Consider the following 17097-nt stretch of genomic DNA (forward strand, 5'->3'; position numbering starts at 1 on the left):
TTTTGATTGATTCCTCTAACGTGCAATCAAAAAGAACATTTCAACATTCAAGCGGTCAAAATGAAAGAAAGGTTGCTGATTTTATGTAGGACTCTTCGGACTGAATCGGCAATCATGAGTCGAAAAGCACTTGTTCATGCCAATTGCTAAAAAAATAGGCTGGATTTTTTTAGTTGTTGTGGTAGAATCCAGTTTATTACTGCCAGACTTTTATTCTGAAGCTTATGTTGCACTGAACAGGAAGTGGCTGTGGAACACGACAGTACTGTAGTTACATGTACAAGTAGAGATGGGTACCGTTCACCTTTTTAACTAATTCCCGATACCTGGGAGTCGATACCAGGGGGGCAGAGGAGAAAAGAAAAGAAACGGCAGATCAACTGGTCTAAAAAAGCGGTCTATTTAAAGGCCTACTGAAACCCACTACTACCGACCATGCAGTCTGATAGTTTATACATCAATGATGAAATCTTAACATTACAACACAATCTTAACATTGCAACACATGCCGATACGGCCGGGTTAACTTATAAAGTGCAATTTTAAATTTCCCGCTAAACTTCCGGTTGAAAACGTCTATGTATGATGACATATGCGCGTGACGTCAATCGTTGAAACGGAAGTATTCGGACACCATTGTATCACAATACAAACAGCTCTGTTTTCATCGCAAAATTCCACAGTATTCTGGACATCTGTGTTGGTGAATCTTTTGCAATTTGTTTAATGAACAATGGAGACTGCAAAGAAGAAAGTTGTAGGTGGGATCGGTGTATTAGCGGCTGGCTGCAGCAACACAAACAGGAGGACTTTGAGGTGGATAGCAGACGCGCTATCCGACGCTAGCCGCCGACCGCATCGGTGATCGGGTGAAGTCCTTCGTCGCACCGTCGATCGCTGGAACGCAGGTGAGCACGGGTGTTGATGAGCAGATGAGGGCTGGCTGCCGTAGGTGGATAGTTAATGTTTTTAGCATAGCTCTGTGAGGTCCCGTTGCTAAGTTAGCTTCAATGGCGTCGTTAGCAACAGCATTGTTAACCTTAGCCAGGCTGGAAAGCATTAACCGTGTATTTACATGTCCATGGTTTAATAGTATTGTTGATTTTCTGTCTATCCTTCCAGTCAGGGGCTTATTTCTTTTGTTTGTATTTGCAGTTAAGCCCGATGCAATCACGTTAGCTCTGTAGCTAAAGTGTTTCGCCGATGTATTGTCGTGGAGATAAAAGTCACTGTGAATGTCCATTTCGCGTTCTCGACTCTCATTTTCAAGAGGATATAGTATCCAAGGTGGTTTAAAATACAAATCCGTAATCCACAATAGAAAAAGGAGAGGGTGTGGAATCCAATGAGGCAGCTTGTACCTAAGTTACGGTCAGAGCGAAAAAAGATGCGTCCTGCACTGCACTCTAGTCCTTCACTCTCACGTTCCTCATCCACAAATCTTTCATCCTCGCTCAAATTAATGGGGTAATCGTCGCTTTCTCGGTCTGAATCTCTCTCGCTGCTGGTGTAAACAATGGGGAAATGTGAGCAGCCCTTCCTCCTGTGACGTCATGCTACTTCCGGTACTGGCAAGGCTTTTTTTTATCAGCGACCAAAAGTTGCGAACTTTATCATCGATGTTCTCTACTAAATCCTTTCAGCAAAAATATGGCAATATCGCAAAATGATCAAATATGACACATAGAATGGATCTGCTATCCCCGTTTAAATAAAAAACAATCATTTCAGTAGGCCTTTAAAGGCTGGAGTATACAAATGAGTTTTAAGATGGGACTTAAATCATGCCATGATTTTACCATTCCGGCCCACTTGGGAATAGATTTTCTGAGCTAAAATGACTCAGACACTCCTGCCGTACACAAATAGTACAAAACATTCTTCATAATGTGGCTCCTTTCTTTTCAAAGCACAACATGGACTGGAGCGATGCACGTGAAGTGAACCACTTCAGTGACTAAAACCAGGTGACTCTCCCACAAACTAATTGTGGCCGTTTCCCCCGCGTGCGTCTTGATTCAATTAGTTAAAGTGAAGCCGACGTGCTCTCCATTACGTTCCTGCATGAAGGTGCTGAGAGTCCGTGGACTCGTGCACGCTCCCACAGAGGCACTTTTGTCCGATAAATCTTAACAAGCTGCTGCAGAAATTGGAGTCACAAGTCTGAGGCAGCAGGCCCCGTGGGGGAGTTTGGGACTCCGCTGGGACATGAAATGAGAAACGCGCAGGGAAAATAAACCTTTGGTTGCGAGATGGGGAGCTGGAAGTGTTTGATGCTGTTGTGCACGTTTCCTTTGGCGCTGGCAATGAAAAGTGACGATGACCTTGTCAGCTTCCTGAGAGAACTGGACCCTGGACTCATGATGCGGGATGAGCCGTTTATCATCAACCCGGACGGCGAGATAAACTCCCGTGAAGCTTTGGAGCGAGCGGACGTCAGCGCGACCCCCGGGCCGCTGGTCAAGACCCAAAGTGGCCAAATCAAAGGGATCAGCGCCGACAAGGCCCACATATTCTACGGAATTCCATTTGCGGACCCCCCTGTCGGGGCTTACCGCTGGAAGCCCCCCAGACCTGTGAGTCCTTGGAATGGGGTTTACGACGCCACCTTCCCCAGGGCGCAGTGCATGCAGGGCTGCAGAGGACCGGTCGCTGCGGATTGTCCTCAAAATGTAAGAAATACTTATGTTGTTCTGCAGAGACTCACTGGTCCTCCTGGAGAATTACGACAAGTCAAATGTGACATTTGTGGGGTGAAAATGAAACTAAATCTACTTCTCTTCTGTCTGTGCTATTACAGAACCCAAAAGCAGTGAAGTTGACACGTTGTGTAAATGGTAAATAAAAACAGAATATAATGATTTGCAAATCATTTTCAACTTATATTCAATTGAATAGACTGCAAAGACAAGATATTTAATGTTCCAACAGAGAAACTTCATTTATTTTTTGCAAATAATCATTAACTTAGAATTTAATCGCAGCAACACATTGTCAAAAAGTTGTCACAGGGGCATTTTTACCACTGTGTTACATGGCCTTTCCTTTTAACAACACTCAGTAAACGTTTGGGATCTGAGGAGACACATTTTTGAAGCTTTTCCGGTGGAATTCTTTCCCATTCTTGCTTGATGTACAGCTTAAGTTGTTCAACAGTCCGGGGGTCTCCGTTGTGCTATTTTATGCTTCATAATGCGCCACACACTTTCAACGGGAGACCGGTCTGGACTACAGGCAGGCCAGTCTAGTACCCGCACTCTTTTACTATGAAGCCACCCTGTTGTAACACGTGGCTTGGCATTGTCTTGCTGAAATAAGCAGGGGCGTCCATGAAAAAGACCTTGCTTGGATGGCAACATATGTTGCTCCAAAACCTGTATGTACCGTTCAGCATTAATGGTGCCTTCACAGATGTGTGAGTTACCCATGTCTTGGGCACTAATACACCCCCATACCGTCACAGATGCTGCCTTTTCAACTTTCCACCTAGAACAATCCGGATGGTTCTTTTCTTCTTTGTTCCGGAGGACACGACGTCCAGAGTTTCCAAAAACAATTTGAAATGTGGACTCGTCAGACCACAGAACATTTTTCCACTTTGCATCGGTCCATCTTAGATGAGCTCGGGCCCAGCGAAGCCGGCGGTGTTTCTGGGTGTTGTTGATAAATGGCTTTCGCTTTGCATAGTAGAGTTTTAACTTATGGATGTTGCGACGAACTGTAGTTACAAGTCAAGTCAAGTCAACTTTATTTATATAGCACGTTTTCAACAACTTTTAAATTGAACCAAAGTGCTTTACAGGTTAAAAAAAAAAGCATAGAGCAAAAAAACTAAGCAAAACAAAAAACAAACAAAGAACATAAACAATGAATGTGCTAATCAAGATAGTGCAAATGCAATACGGTAAAAGGGGTCGAATAAAAAGTAAAAAATATTTGCAGAATAAAAATAATAATAATAAAAGTGCGACAAATTGAAAAATACAGTGGTACTCTGAAGTTGTTACGATCGGGGCGTATGATGATGCGGGGTTTTGTTCCCCCAGGGTGCAAAGGACGAATCCGGACAGGACTTGCAGGTAACGACATGATTTAATAGTAAAATAACACAAAACAGGTACAAAACAGAAAACAAACCGACTGGATAAGGTGCCGAGCACACCGGAAGCTAAGACCACAACTTAGCACAGACTATGACACTTAGCAGGGGATAGGAGACAAGAAAACCTTACGTAGCTGTCGCGTGACGCAAATAAAGAAGCCAGACCGACTGACTGGAAAAGGCAGGCTTAAATAATGTCAGTGATTACAAACAGGTGCGCAACCGGAACACAAGCGGCAGGTGAAAGTAATAAGTAGCTATAGTAACCAACTCAGAGGTGCACACACAGGAACAAAAGGAGTCCAAGACTAACAGAAAACACACGTGACCCGAAAACCCAAACAGAATATGATCCGGGCAGCGGATCATAACAGAAGTGTTCCTGAGCCCATGTGGTGATATCCTTTACACACTAATGTCGGTTTTTGATGCAGTACCACCTGAGGGATCGAAGGTCACGGGCAGTCAATGTTGGTTTTCAGCTTTGCCTCTTACGTGCAGTGATTTCTCCAGATTCTCTGAAACTTTATTACCTGATATAACAGAGCGTAGATGGTGAAATCCCTAAATTCCTTGCAATAGCTGGTTGAGAAATGTTGTTCTTAAACTGTTGGACAATTTGCTCACGCATTTGTTGACAAAGTGGTGACCCTCGCCACATCCGTGTTTGTGAACGACTGAGCATTTCATGGAAGCTGCTTTTATACCCAATCATGGCACCCACCTGTTCCCAATTAGCCTGTTCACCTGTGGGATGTTCCAAATAAGTGTTTGACGAGCATTCCTCAACTTTGTCAGTCTTTTTTGCCACTTGTGCCAGCTTTTTTGAAACATGTTGCAGGCATCAAATTCCAAATGAGCTAATATTTGCAAAAAATACCAAAGTTTTCCAGCTCGAACATTAAATATCTTGTCTTTGCAGTCTATTCAATTGAATGCAGGTTGAAAAGGATTTGCTAATCATTGTATTCTGTTTTTATTTACCATTTACACAACGTCAACTTCACTGGTTTTGGGTGTGGTATTATTCTGGCAATCACACCACATGGTTGCGTTGTTATTAAACCCTTTGAAAGTTGTCATACAGCTCAATGTGCCCGACAAAACACTCACTGTAACTTGAATGTGTTTGAGTGAATCACCACCAAACTCGGTACGTACCTTCAAGGGACCGACAAGCAAAGGTGTGTCAAATTTGAGCAAGATTGGTGAAAAAACATGGCCGCAATTAAGCAAAATGTATTATTAGAGGAGGGGCGAAACCATACAAATTGTTCATAAGTCACAGGTTTCTAACTAAAGACCCATGGACAACATTTGATTTAGAGTGGCCTGCCGCGTAATTTAACAAAGCCCGCCGTTTAATTTATTTTGGCCCATTGTATAATTTAAAATGCCCCACCAAATAATTTAATGGAGCCCGCTGCATAATTTAAAGTGGCCCGCCACATAATTTAAAATGACTCACCACTTAATTTAATGAAGCCCGCCGCATAATTTAATGTGGCTCGCTGCTTAGTTTAAAATGACCACCAGATAACTTAATGGAGCCCACTGCATAATTTAAAGTGGTTTGCCACATAAATTAATATGGCCCACCATAGCATTTTAAATGCCCCACCACCCACTTTAACCGAGCCACATAATTTGATTCGTCCCGTTGCATAATTTAAAATGCCCCACCACATAATTTAATGGAGCCTGCTGCGTAATTGAAAATGGCTCGCCACATAATTTAAAATGACCTGCCGCATAATTTAATGTGGCTCACCGCATAATTTAAAATGCCCCACCACCCACTTTAACAGAGCCTGCCGCATAATTTACAGTGGCCCGCCACATAATTTAAAGTGCCCACCCCAAATAATTGAAAGTACACTGTCGGATAATTTAAAGTTCCCCGCCACATAATTTAAAGTGGCTCACCGCGTAATTTTAATTCGGCCTACTGCATAATTTAAAATGGCCCGCTACGTATCTTAAAGTGGAACAGACACATAATTTAAAACGCCCCACCACCTACTTTAACGAAGAAGGCTGCATAATTTGAAGTGGCTAGCCACATAATTTAAAATGGCCCATCACATAATTTAAAGTGCCTTGCCGCGTAATTTAAAGTGGCTCGCCGCATAATTTTAAATGCCCCACCACCTAGTTTAACGGCGCCTGCTGCATAATTTAAAGTGGCTCGCCACATAATATAAAATGGCTCATCACATAATTTAAAGTACCTTGCCGCATAATTTAAAGTGGACTTCTGCATAATTTAAAGTGGCTCGCCACTTGATTTCATATGGCCCATCACATAATTTAAAGTACTTTGCCGCATAATTTAAACTGGCTCGCCGTATAATTTTAAATGCCCCACCACCTACTTTAACGGAGCCTGCCGCATAATTTAAAATGGCTTGCCACATAATTTAAATTGACCCACCACAAAATTTAAAGTTCCTTGCCGCATAATTTAAGGTGGCCTGCTGCGTAATTTAAATTTGGCCTGCCACATAATTTAAAGTGGCTCGCCACATAATTTAAAGTGTCTCACTGCATAATTTAATTTGGCCCGCCGCATAATTAAAAATGGGCTGAAGCATATTTCAAAGTGGCCTGCTGCAAAGTTAAAAGTGGGATGAAGCATAATTCAAATTGGCCTGCTGCGTAATTAAAAATGGACCGTCGCATTATTTAAAGTAGGTGAACGCATGATTTAAAATGCCCTGCCGCATAATTTAAAGTGCCCTGCCAAATAATTTGATGTGGCCTGCCGTACAATTTAAAGTTGCTCGCAAAAGCCTGGAAATAATATGCTGATTCTTTGAAGTTCTTCCACGTTGAACTGTGTGACTTCTGAGTCCAGAGCAGGTTTTCCGTCAGCTTGTTGCAAAATAATGAAGGGCCAGTTGTGTCAAATAATAACCATTGTACATTTACATGGTTTCACTTTTTTTTAAAAACGGACCCGTGACTGTGATGTGGCCCACGAGGAAAATGGGTTTGAGGTCATGAGCACTTTTGTAGTAACTATGAAACTAAAACATACTTGCAAGTATTTTGAAAGTTTTTTAAAAAATGACCCATAGAGGGCGCCACAGATGTCATTCACAGTGGATGTACAGACTGGTCTGTTACACTGTCTGCCTCAGGGGGCAGTAGAGAGTCACTCTTCCAATACTCTGAAAGCACCATTGGGTGGTTTTGTCTGAAGAATAATTATGATTGCGAACATTCTAATATCATCCATTTCGTTTTTTGTCACAGTTTTCGGACTTTTGTTGTTTTTCCTGTGCGTGGTGTGGTTTCCGCTCCAGCGCTCTTCATTCCACTTCCTGTTTGTCTCTCATTTCCTGCCACTTATCTGGCCTAAACGCTAAATGGCAATCGGGATTTGTGGCACATCCTGTCGCTGCAGAAGTTCTCCTAGCTGCACTTTTTCTCATTAGATACATTTTTACCTGCCCTACGCCGGCTGTCTCTGCATCCTGGGGTCACAGTTTGTCACTGTTTTGCGTTCCTGATGTCACTATTGGCCTATATGCAGTCAATTAATAAACCTTTAAGGCCCAAGCTGTTTGTTTACAAGCATTTTTTTATATTTCTCTTTGCTATTTGGGCTTATTGGACCCTAATTAGAATAACAACTAAGAATCATCTTTTGATATGATGTACTTAGTCCATAAGTACACAAACGTGTACTTCATGTTTAGTGACATGCTAATTCTTATTTGTACACTTTTTTTCTCCTCCAAATTCCATTGTATGTTATACTCTTCTGACACCACCAGATGGCAGTGTAAGTGTCCACATAAGTGGCCATAAGACCCCAATTCAGTAGTGTACACAATTTTGGAAATAAGAGCTAAAAGGTGCTGTCCACGCATGTGGCCACTAAGCCTTTAGAGGTTAAATTAATTAAGATGCTACCGTTGCCTGAAAATCACATTTGGGATCTGAAAGGTTGAAAAAAGTCTTCATAACGTCCCCTTTTAGGTCAGCGAGGACTGCCTCTATCTGAACATCTTCGTCCCTCTGGACGTCAACTTCGACTCCCCGCCACAAAGTCCACTTCCTGTGATGGCCTGGATCCACGGAGGGGATTTCATCGCCGGTTCGGCCTCCAAGCCGCTGTACGACGGCCGCTTCTTGAGCAACTTCAGCCGCACTATAGTCGTGAGCCTGGAATACCGACTGGGTGAGAGCTGCCGGTGTTTATTGTTATGTATCCTCCGCATGTGCTGAATGTTAAGTCCCAGGCACCCAAAAGTCTTGAAATGATTAAACCTCCTCTTCCTCTTACGCGAGATCCACCCAATAACCTTAACCTCTTAAGGCCCAAGTTGTTTTTTTACATACTTTTTTAAATTTCTCTTTGCTATTTGGGCTTATTGGACACTAATTAGATTAAAAACTAAGAATCATCTTTTGATATGATGTACTTAGTCCATAAGTACACAAGCGTGTACTTCATGTGTAGTGACATGCTAATTCTTATTTTTATACTTTTATTTTTCCAAATTCCATTGTGTGTTATACTCTTCTGACACCACCAGATGGCAGTGTAAGTGTCCACATAAGTGGCCATAAGACCCCAATTCAGTAGTGTACACAATTTTGGAAATAAGAGCTAAAAGGTGCTGTCCACGCATGTGGCCACTAAGCCTTTAGAGGTGTTAATGTACTCACCAAATATACTGCAAAGGAAGGGATTCATAAAAACTAATAAAATGTTTTATTTACATACATGTTAACTTATGAATTACAACTCAAAAAATTATAAGAATATGTATCTTTCTTAACGTAACTGTCGACAAAAACTAAATCGCAAAAGAAAAAACAACATTTGCCACTTTAGTCATAATTTTTGCGCTTAAGAAACTTCTCTATGACTTTAGCGGCCGACTCCCTCTGTTTGTTTGCTATTGTCATTACTGCCACGAGTGGTGGAAAAGTGTATTACAACTGAGTACGGACCACAGCTGATTAACAGATTCACAGTCCAACAATGGGCTATGGTTAGGAAACCCGGTCCTATGCTACTCTGGCTCTAACTAGTGGTTGAGGGGTGGAATTACACCTCTATTAAGATTTGCAGATATTTCTGAGGAAAATGCTTGGACTCGTTTGGTTTACAAAAGTGTTTTAAAAGAACAGGTTGACAGTTTATAGAAAAATGGCCTTTATATAAGGGAGTCAATGGGGGACATAAGGGTTCTGGGAACTTTAATGTTTCCTCACTCACTAACTCCAGCTCATCTCCTGTGGTCGTATTGAACCTTAGGTCTCAGGTCGGTCACGTTGGGGGTCATTAAAAGTCTAAAACTTATGTTTTAAGGTGCTTTCGGGTTCCTTGTGTCCGGCAAAGACCCTGGCACAGCCGTTGTTGGGAACTACGGCATCCTGGACCAGCAGGCCGCCCTGCTCTGGGTCCAGAGGAACATCGCCGTGTTTGGGGGGGACTCCAGCAAGGCAAGTAGGCACACACCCAGGAAGCAATGGAAGTGGAAGTGTAAGAAGTGTAAGTGTAAGAAGTGGAAGTGTAAGAAGTGTAAGTGTAAGAAGCGTAAGTGTGAGAAGTGTAAGTGTAAGAAGTGTAAGTGTAAAAAGTGTAAGTGTAAGAAGTGTATGTGTGAGAAGTGTAAGTGTAAGAAGTGTGAGTGTAAGAAGTGTAAGAGTAAGAAGTGTAAGTGTAAGAAGTGTTAGTGTAAGAAGTGTGAGTGTAAGAAGTGTAAGTGTAAGAAGTGTAAGTGTAAGAAGTGTGAGAGTAAGAAGTGTAAGTGTAAGAAGTGTAAGTGTAGGAAGTGTAAGAGTAAGAAGTGTAAGAGTAAGAAGTGTAAGTGTAAGAAGTGTAAGAGTAAGAAGTGTGAGTGTAAGAAGTGTAAGTGTAAGAAGTGTGAGTGTAAGAAGTGTAAGTGTAAGAAGTGTAAGTGTAAGAAGTGTGAGAGTAAGAAGTGTAAGTGTAAGAAGTGTAAGTGTAAGAAGTGTAAGTGTAAGAAGTGTAAGAGTAAGAAGTGTGAGTGTAAGAAGTGTAAGTGTAAGAAGTGTGAGAGTAAGAAGTGTAAGAGTAAGAAGTGTAAGAGTAAGAAGTGTGAGTGTAAGAAGTGTAAGTGTAAGAAGTGTAAGTGTAAGAAGTGTAAGTGTAAGAAGTGTAAGTGTAAGAAGTGTAAGAGTAAGAAGTGTGAGTGTAAGAAGTGTAAGTGTAAGAAGTGTGAGAGTAAGAAGTGTAAGAGTAAGAAGTGTAAGAGTAAGAAGTGTGAGTGTAAGAAGTGTAAGTGTAAGAAGTGTAAGTGTAAGAAGTGTAAGTGTAAGAGTAAGAGTAAGAAGTGTAAGTGTAAGAAGTGTAAGTGTAAGAAGTGTAAGAGTAAGAAGTGTAAGAATAAGAAGTGTAAGAGTAAGAAGTGTAAGTGTAAGAAGTGTAAGTGTAAGAAGTGGAAGTGTAAGAAGTGTAAGAGTAAGAAGTGTAAGTGTAAGAAGTGTAAGTGTAAGAAGTGTAAGAGTAAGAAGTGTAAGAGTAAGAAGTGTGAATGTAAGAAGTGTAAGAGTAAGAAGTGTATGAGTAAGAAGTGTAAGTGTAAGAAGTGTAAGTGTAAGAAGTGGAAGTGTAAGAAGTGTAAGAGTAAGAAGTGTAAGTGTAAGAAGTGTAAAAGTAAGAAGTGTAAGTGTAAGAAGTGTAAGTGTAAGAAGTGTAAGTGTAAGAAGTGTGAGTGTAAGAAGTGTAAGAGTAAGAAGTGTAAGAGTAAGAAGTGTAAGTGTAAGAAGTGTAAGAGTAAGAAGTGTAAGTGTAAGAAGTGTAAGTGTAAGAAGTGTGAGTGTAAGAAGTGTAAGAGTAAGAAGTGTAAGTGTAAGAAGTGTAAGTGTAAGAAGTGTGAGTGTAAGAAGTGTAAGAGTAAGAACTGTAAGTGTAAGAAGTGTGAGTGTAAGAAGTGTGAGTGTAAGAAGTGTAAGTGTAAGAAGTGTAAGAGGAAGAAGTGTGAGTGTAAGAAGTGTAAGTGTAAGAAGTGTAAGTGTAAGAAGTGTAAGTGTAAGAAGTGTAAGAGTAAGAAGTGTAAGTGTAAGAAGTGTAAGTGTAAGAAGTGTGAGTGTAAGAAGTGTAAGAGCAAGAAGTGTAAGAGTAAGAAGTGTAAGAGTAAGAAGTGTAAGTGTAAGAAGCGTAAGAGTAAGAAGTGTAAGTGTAAGAAGTGTAAGTGTAAGAAGTGTAAGTGTAAGAAGTGTAAGTGTAAGAAGCGTAAGAGTAAGAAGTGTAAGAGTAAGAAGTGTAAGTGTAAGAAGTGTAAGTGTAAGAAGTGTAAGAGTAAGAAGTGTAAGAGTAAGAAGTGTAAGTGTAAGAAGTGTAAGTGTAAGAAGCATAAGAGTAAGAAGTGTAAGAGTAAGAAGTGTAAGAGTAAGAAGTGTAAGTGTAAGAAGTGTAAGTGTAAGAAGTGTAAGTGTAAGAAGCATACGAGTAAGAAGTGTAAGAGGAAGAAGTGTAAGTGTAAGAAGTGTAAGAGTAAGAAGTGTAAGTGTAAGAAGTGTAAGAGTAAGAAGTGTAAGTGTAAGAAGTGTAAGAGTAAGAAGTGTAAGTGTAAGAAGTGTAAGAGTAAGAAGTGTAAGAATAAAAAGGTGTGCTCTGTGTCAGGTGACTTTGTTCGGGGAGAGTGCAGGTGCTCAGTCAGTGAGTGTGCACTTGATGGTCCACAGCAGCGCGCCGCTCTACCAACAGGCCGTCCTGCAGAGTTTACCTTTCTCCATCCCACTCAAGAGCAGGTGGGCTCAGCTTCACCTGCATCTCATCACTCTACACATTTATTTAGATTATATTACATTAGATTACATTACATTACATGACATTAGGTTACATTTAGAGATGTCCGATAATATCGGCCTGCCAATATTATCGGCCAAAAAATGCGTTAAAATGTAATATCGGAAATTATTGGAATCGTTTTTTTTATTATCGGTATCGTTTAATTTTTTTAATTTTTAATAAATCAACATAAAACACACAAGATACACTTACAATTAATGCACTAACCCAAAAAACCTCCCTCCCCCATTTACACTCATTCACACAAAAGGGTTGTTTCTTTCTGTTATTAATATTCTGGTTCCTACATTATATATCAATATATATCAATACAGTCTGCAAAGGATACAGTCCGTAAGCACACATGATTGTGCGTGCTGCTGGTCCACTAATAGTACTAACCCTTTAACAGTTAATTTTTACTCATTTTCATTAATTACTAGTTTCAATGTAAATGTTTTTATATTGTTTTACTTTATTTTTTATTCAAGAAAATGTTTTTAATTTATTTATCTCATTTTATTTTATTAATTTTTTTAAAAAGTACCTTATCTTCACCATACCTGGTTGTCCAAATTAGGCATAAAAATGTGTTAATTCCACGACTGTATATATCGGTTGATATCGGTATCGGTTGATATCGGTATCGGTAATTAAAGAGTTGGACAATATCGGAATATCGGATATTGGCAAAAAGCCATTATCGGACATCCCTAATTTTAAGTATAATATTTACTTTTATCGGAAGGTCTTTCAGGATGTATTTTAAGTATACTATTTACTTTTATCGAAAGTTCTTTTTAGGATGTATTTTAAATATGATATTTATTTTTATCGGACATTTTTTTCAGGATGTATTTTAAATATAATATTTATTTTTATCTACATTTCTTTCAGGATGTATTTTAAGTATAATATTTACTTTTAATCCGAAGGTCTTTCAGGATGTATTTTAAATATAATATTTACTTTTATCTAAAGATCTTTCAGGATGTATTTTAAGTATAATATTTACTTTTATCGAAAGTTATTTTTTAGGATGTATTTTAAATATAATATTTACTTTTATCTAAAGGTCTTTCAGGATGGATTTTAAATATAATATTTATTTTTATCTACATTTCTTTCAGGATGTATATTAAATATATTTACTTTTATCGAAAGTTTTTTTTAGGATGTATTTTAAATATGATATTTATTTTTATCTGAAGTTTTTTTCAGGATGTATTTTAAATATAATATTTACTTTTCTCTGAAGGTCTTTCAAGATGTATTTTGAATGTAATATTTACTTTTATCAAAAGTTATTTTTAGGATGTATTTTAAATATAATATTTACTTTTATCTAAAGGTCTTTCAGGATGTATTTTAAATATATTAACTTTTATCTGAAGGTCTTCCAGGATGTATTTTAAATATATTAACTTTTATCTGAAGGTCTTTCAGGATGTATTTTAAGTATAATATTTACTTTTATCTAAAGGTCTTTCAGGATGTATTTTAAGTATAATATTTACTTTTATCTAAAGGTCTTTCAGGATGTATTTTAAGTATAATATTTACTTTTATCGAAAGTTCTTTTTAGGATGTATTTTAAGTATAATATTTACTTTTAATCTGAAGGTCTTTCAGGATGTATTTTAAATATAATGTTTGCTTTTATCTAAAGATCTTTCAGGATGTATTTTAAGTATAATATTTACTTTTATCGAAAGTTATTTTTAGGATGTATTTTAAGTATAATATTTACTTTTATCGAAAGTTATTTTTAGGATGTATTTTAAATATAATATTTACTTTTATCTAAAAGTCTTTCAGGATGTATTTTAAGTATAATATTTACTTTTATCGAAAGTTATTTTTAGGATGTATTTTAAATATAATATTTACTTTTATCTAAAGGTCTTTCAGGATGTATTTTAAGTATTTACTTTTATCGAAAGTTATTTTTAGGATGTATTTTAAATATAATATTTACTTTTATCTAAAGGTCTTTCAGGATGTATTTTAAGTATAATATTTACTTTTATCGAAAGTTATTTTTAGGATGTATTTCAAATATAATATTTACTTTTATCTAAAGGTCTTTCAGGATGTATTTTAAGTATAATATTTACTTTTATCGAAAGTTATTTTTAGGATGTATTTTAAATATAATATTTACTTTTATCTAAAGGTCTTTCAGGATGTATTTTAAGTATTTACTTTTATCAAAAGTTATTTTTAGGATGTATTTTAAATATAATATTTACTTTTATCTAAAGGTCTTTCAGGATGTATTTTAAGTATAATATTTACTTTTATTGAAAGTTATTTTTAGGATGTATTTTAAATATAATATTTACTTTTATCTAAAGGTCTTTCAGGATGTATTTTAAGTATAATATTTACTTTTATCGAAAGTTCTTTTTAGGATGTATTTTAAATATGATATTTATTTTTATCCAACGTTTTTTACAGGATGTATTTTAAATATGATATTTACTTATATCTAAAGATCTTTCAGGAAGTATTTTAACACAGGACAACAAATAGAACAACAAAACAATAACAATAATTCCAGGTTGTTGATCTTTCAGACACGACGCCCTGAAGCTGGGCAAAGACTTTGCCAAGAGGACCAACTGTTCCGTCAGCGACGTGGTCTGCTTGCGGTCTCTCACACCGCAGGCCGTGCTGGAGGCGCAGATGAAAACAAGTATGATGACGTCAACTTAGCAACACTATTGCCTAACAGACGCTCCATACAGTGGCAAAGAACACCATATCAATTCAATTCATCCACCTTTGATACTGCTTGTCCTCGTTAGGGTCAAAACTCAGATGGAGCCCCAAAGTTAGGGTACAAGACTCCGCACATTCACACCTGTGGACAATTTACAGCAAGGGTCTGACACTCAATCTACCTGGGGGCCACCGGATGTAGTCTGGTTGGCTTCACAATCACGTTTTACTCACGCCGTAAAATGTAAGAACTATTTAGTAGTTAGCTGTGTTATCTAGTCATCATTAATGTCGATTTGGGTGTCAAATTGTATATTTTGATGTTAGTCATCATTAGTGTCAAATTGTAAATTTTGACATTAATCATCATTAATGTCAAATTGTACATTTTGACATTAATCATCATAATTGTCAAATTGTAAATTTTTTATGTTAGTCAGCATTAATGTCAAATTGTAAATTTTTTTATTTTAGTCATCATTAATGTCAAATTGTAAATTTTTAATGTTAGTCATCATTAATGTCAAATTGTAAATTTTTTATGTTAGTCATCATTAATGTCAAATTGTAAATTTTTATTTTAGTCATCATTAATGTCAAATTGTAAATTTTTAATGTTAGTCATCAGTAATGTCAAATTGTATATTTTTAATGTTAGTCATCATTAATGTCAAATTGTAATTTTTTTATTTTAGTCATCATTAATGTCAAATTGTAAATTTTTTATGTTAGTCATCATTAATGTCAAATTGTGTATTTTTAATGTTATTCATCATTAATGTAAAATTGTATATTTTTTATGTTAGTCATCATTAATGTCAAATTGTATTTTTTTTATTTTAGTCATCATTAATGTCAAATTGTAAATTTTTTATGTTAGTCATCATTAATGTCAAATTGTATATTTTTAATGTTAGTCATCATTAATGTAAAATTGTATATTTTTTATGTTAGTCATCATTAATGTCACATTGTATTTTTTTATTTTAGTCATCATTAATGTAAAATTGTAAATGTTTTATGTTAGTCATCATTAATGTCAAATTATATATTTTTAATGTTAGTCATCATTAATGTCAAATTGTACATTTTTATGTTAGTCATCATTAATGTCAAATTGCAAAATTTTAATTTTAGTCATCATTAATGTCATATTGTATATTTTTAATGTTAGTCATCATTAATGTCAAATTGTAAAAAAAAATATTTTAGTCATAGTTAATGTAAAATTGTAAATTTTTAATGTTGGTCATCATTAATGTCAAATTGTATATTTTTTATTTTAGTCATCATTAATGTCAAATTGTATATATTTAATGTTAGTCATCATTAATGTCAAATTGTAGATTTTTATGTTAGTCACCATTAATGTCAAATTGTAGATTTTGACGTTGGCAAAATGTAAAATTTTACATTTTGACGTTAATATTTTGACATTAGTCATCATGAATGTGAAATTTTATATTTTTACTTTAACATAAATGTCAAATTATATATATTGACGTTAATCATCGTTAATGTCAAATTGTATATTTTGACGTTAGTCATCATTAATGTCAAATTGTATAGTTTGACATTAACATAAATGTCAAATTGTATATTTTGACATTACCATATGTGAAATTGTACATTTTGACATTAATATAAATGTCAAATTGTACATTTTGACGTTAACATAAATGTCAAATTGTATATTTTGATGTTAGTCATCATTAATGTCAAATTGTATATTTTTTATGTTAGTCATCATTAATGTCAAATTGCAAAATTTGTAATGTTAGTCATCATTAATATCAAATTGTAAATTTTTCATGTTAGTCACCATTAATGTCAAATTGTATATTTTGACGTTGGTGAAATGTAAAATTGTACATTTTGACGTTAATCATCATTAGTGTCAAATTGTATATTTTGACATTAGTCATCATAAATGTGAAATTTTATATTTTTACATTAACATAAATGTCAAATTATATATATTGACGTTAATCATCATTAATGTCAAATTGTATATTTTGACGTTAGTCATCATTAATGTCAAATTGTATAGTTTGACGTTAACATAAATGTCAAATTGTACATTTTGATGTTAACATAAATGTCAAATTGTATATTTTGATGTTAGTCATCATTAATGTCAAATTGTAAATTTTTTATGTTAGTCATCATTAATGTCAAATTGTATAGTTTGACGTTAGCAAAATGTAAAATTGTATATTTTAACGTTAATCATCATTAGTGTCAAATTGTATATTTTGACATTAGTCATCATAAATGTGAAATTGTATATTTTGACATTAAAATAAATGTCAAATTGTACATTTTGACGTTACTCATAATTAATGTCAAATTGTATATTTTGACATTAGTCATCATAAATGTGAAATTGTAAATTTTTACATTAACATAAATGTCAACTTTCACATTTTGACGTTAACATAAATGTCAAATTGTACATTTCGACGTTAATCATCATCAGTGTCAAATTGTAAAT

At 35.9% G+C, this 17097-nt stretch overlaps 1 protein-coding gene across 1 annotated transcript in view; it reads left to right on the plus strand.

Annotated features, from left to right (window-relative positions):
* The first annotated feature begins 2194 nt into the window (after positions 1-2194).
* LOC133662884 (cAMP-regulated D2 protein) overlaps positions 2195-17097 on the plus strand; it is a 36946-nt gene continuing 22043 nt past the window's right edge. Inside the window, exons 1-5 of the mRNA XM_062067060.1 lie at positions 2195-2672; positions 8090-8291; positions 9432-9565; positions 11712-11839; positions 14459-14577. Of these exons, the coding sequence (XP_061923044.1) occupies positions 2253-2672; positions 8090-8291; positions 9432-9565; positions 11712-11839; positions 14459-14577 (1003 nt within the window). The 5' untranslated portion in view covers positions 2195-2252. The remainder of the gene's footprint in view (positions 2673-8089; positions 8292-9431; positions 9566-11711; positions 11840-14458; positions 14578-17097) is intronic.

Source organism: Entelurus aequoreus, linkage group LG12 (genome assembly GCF_033978785.1).
Source record: "Entelurus aequoreus isolate RoL-2023_Sb linkage group LG12, RoL_Eaeq_v1.1, whole genome shotgun sequence".
NCBI lineage: Eukaryota > Metazoa > Chordata > Actinopteri > Syngnathiformes > Syngnathidae > Entelurus > Entelurus aequoreus.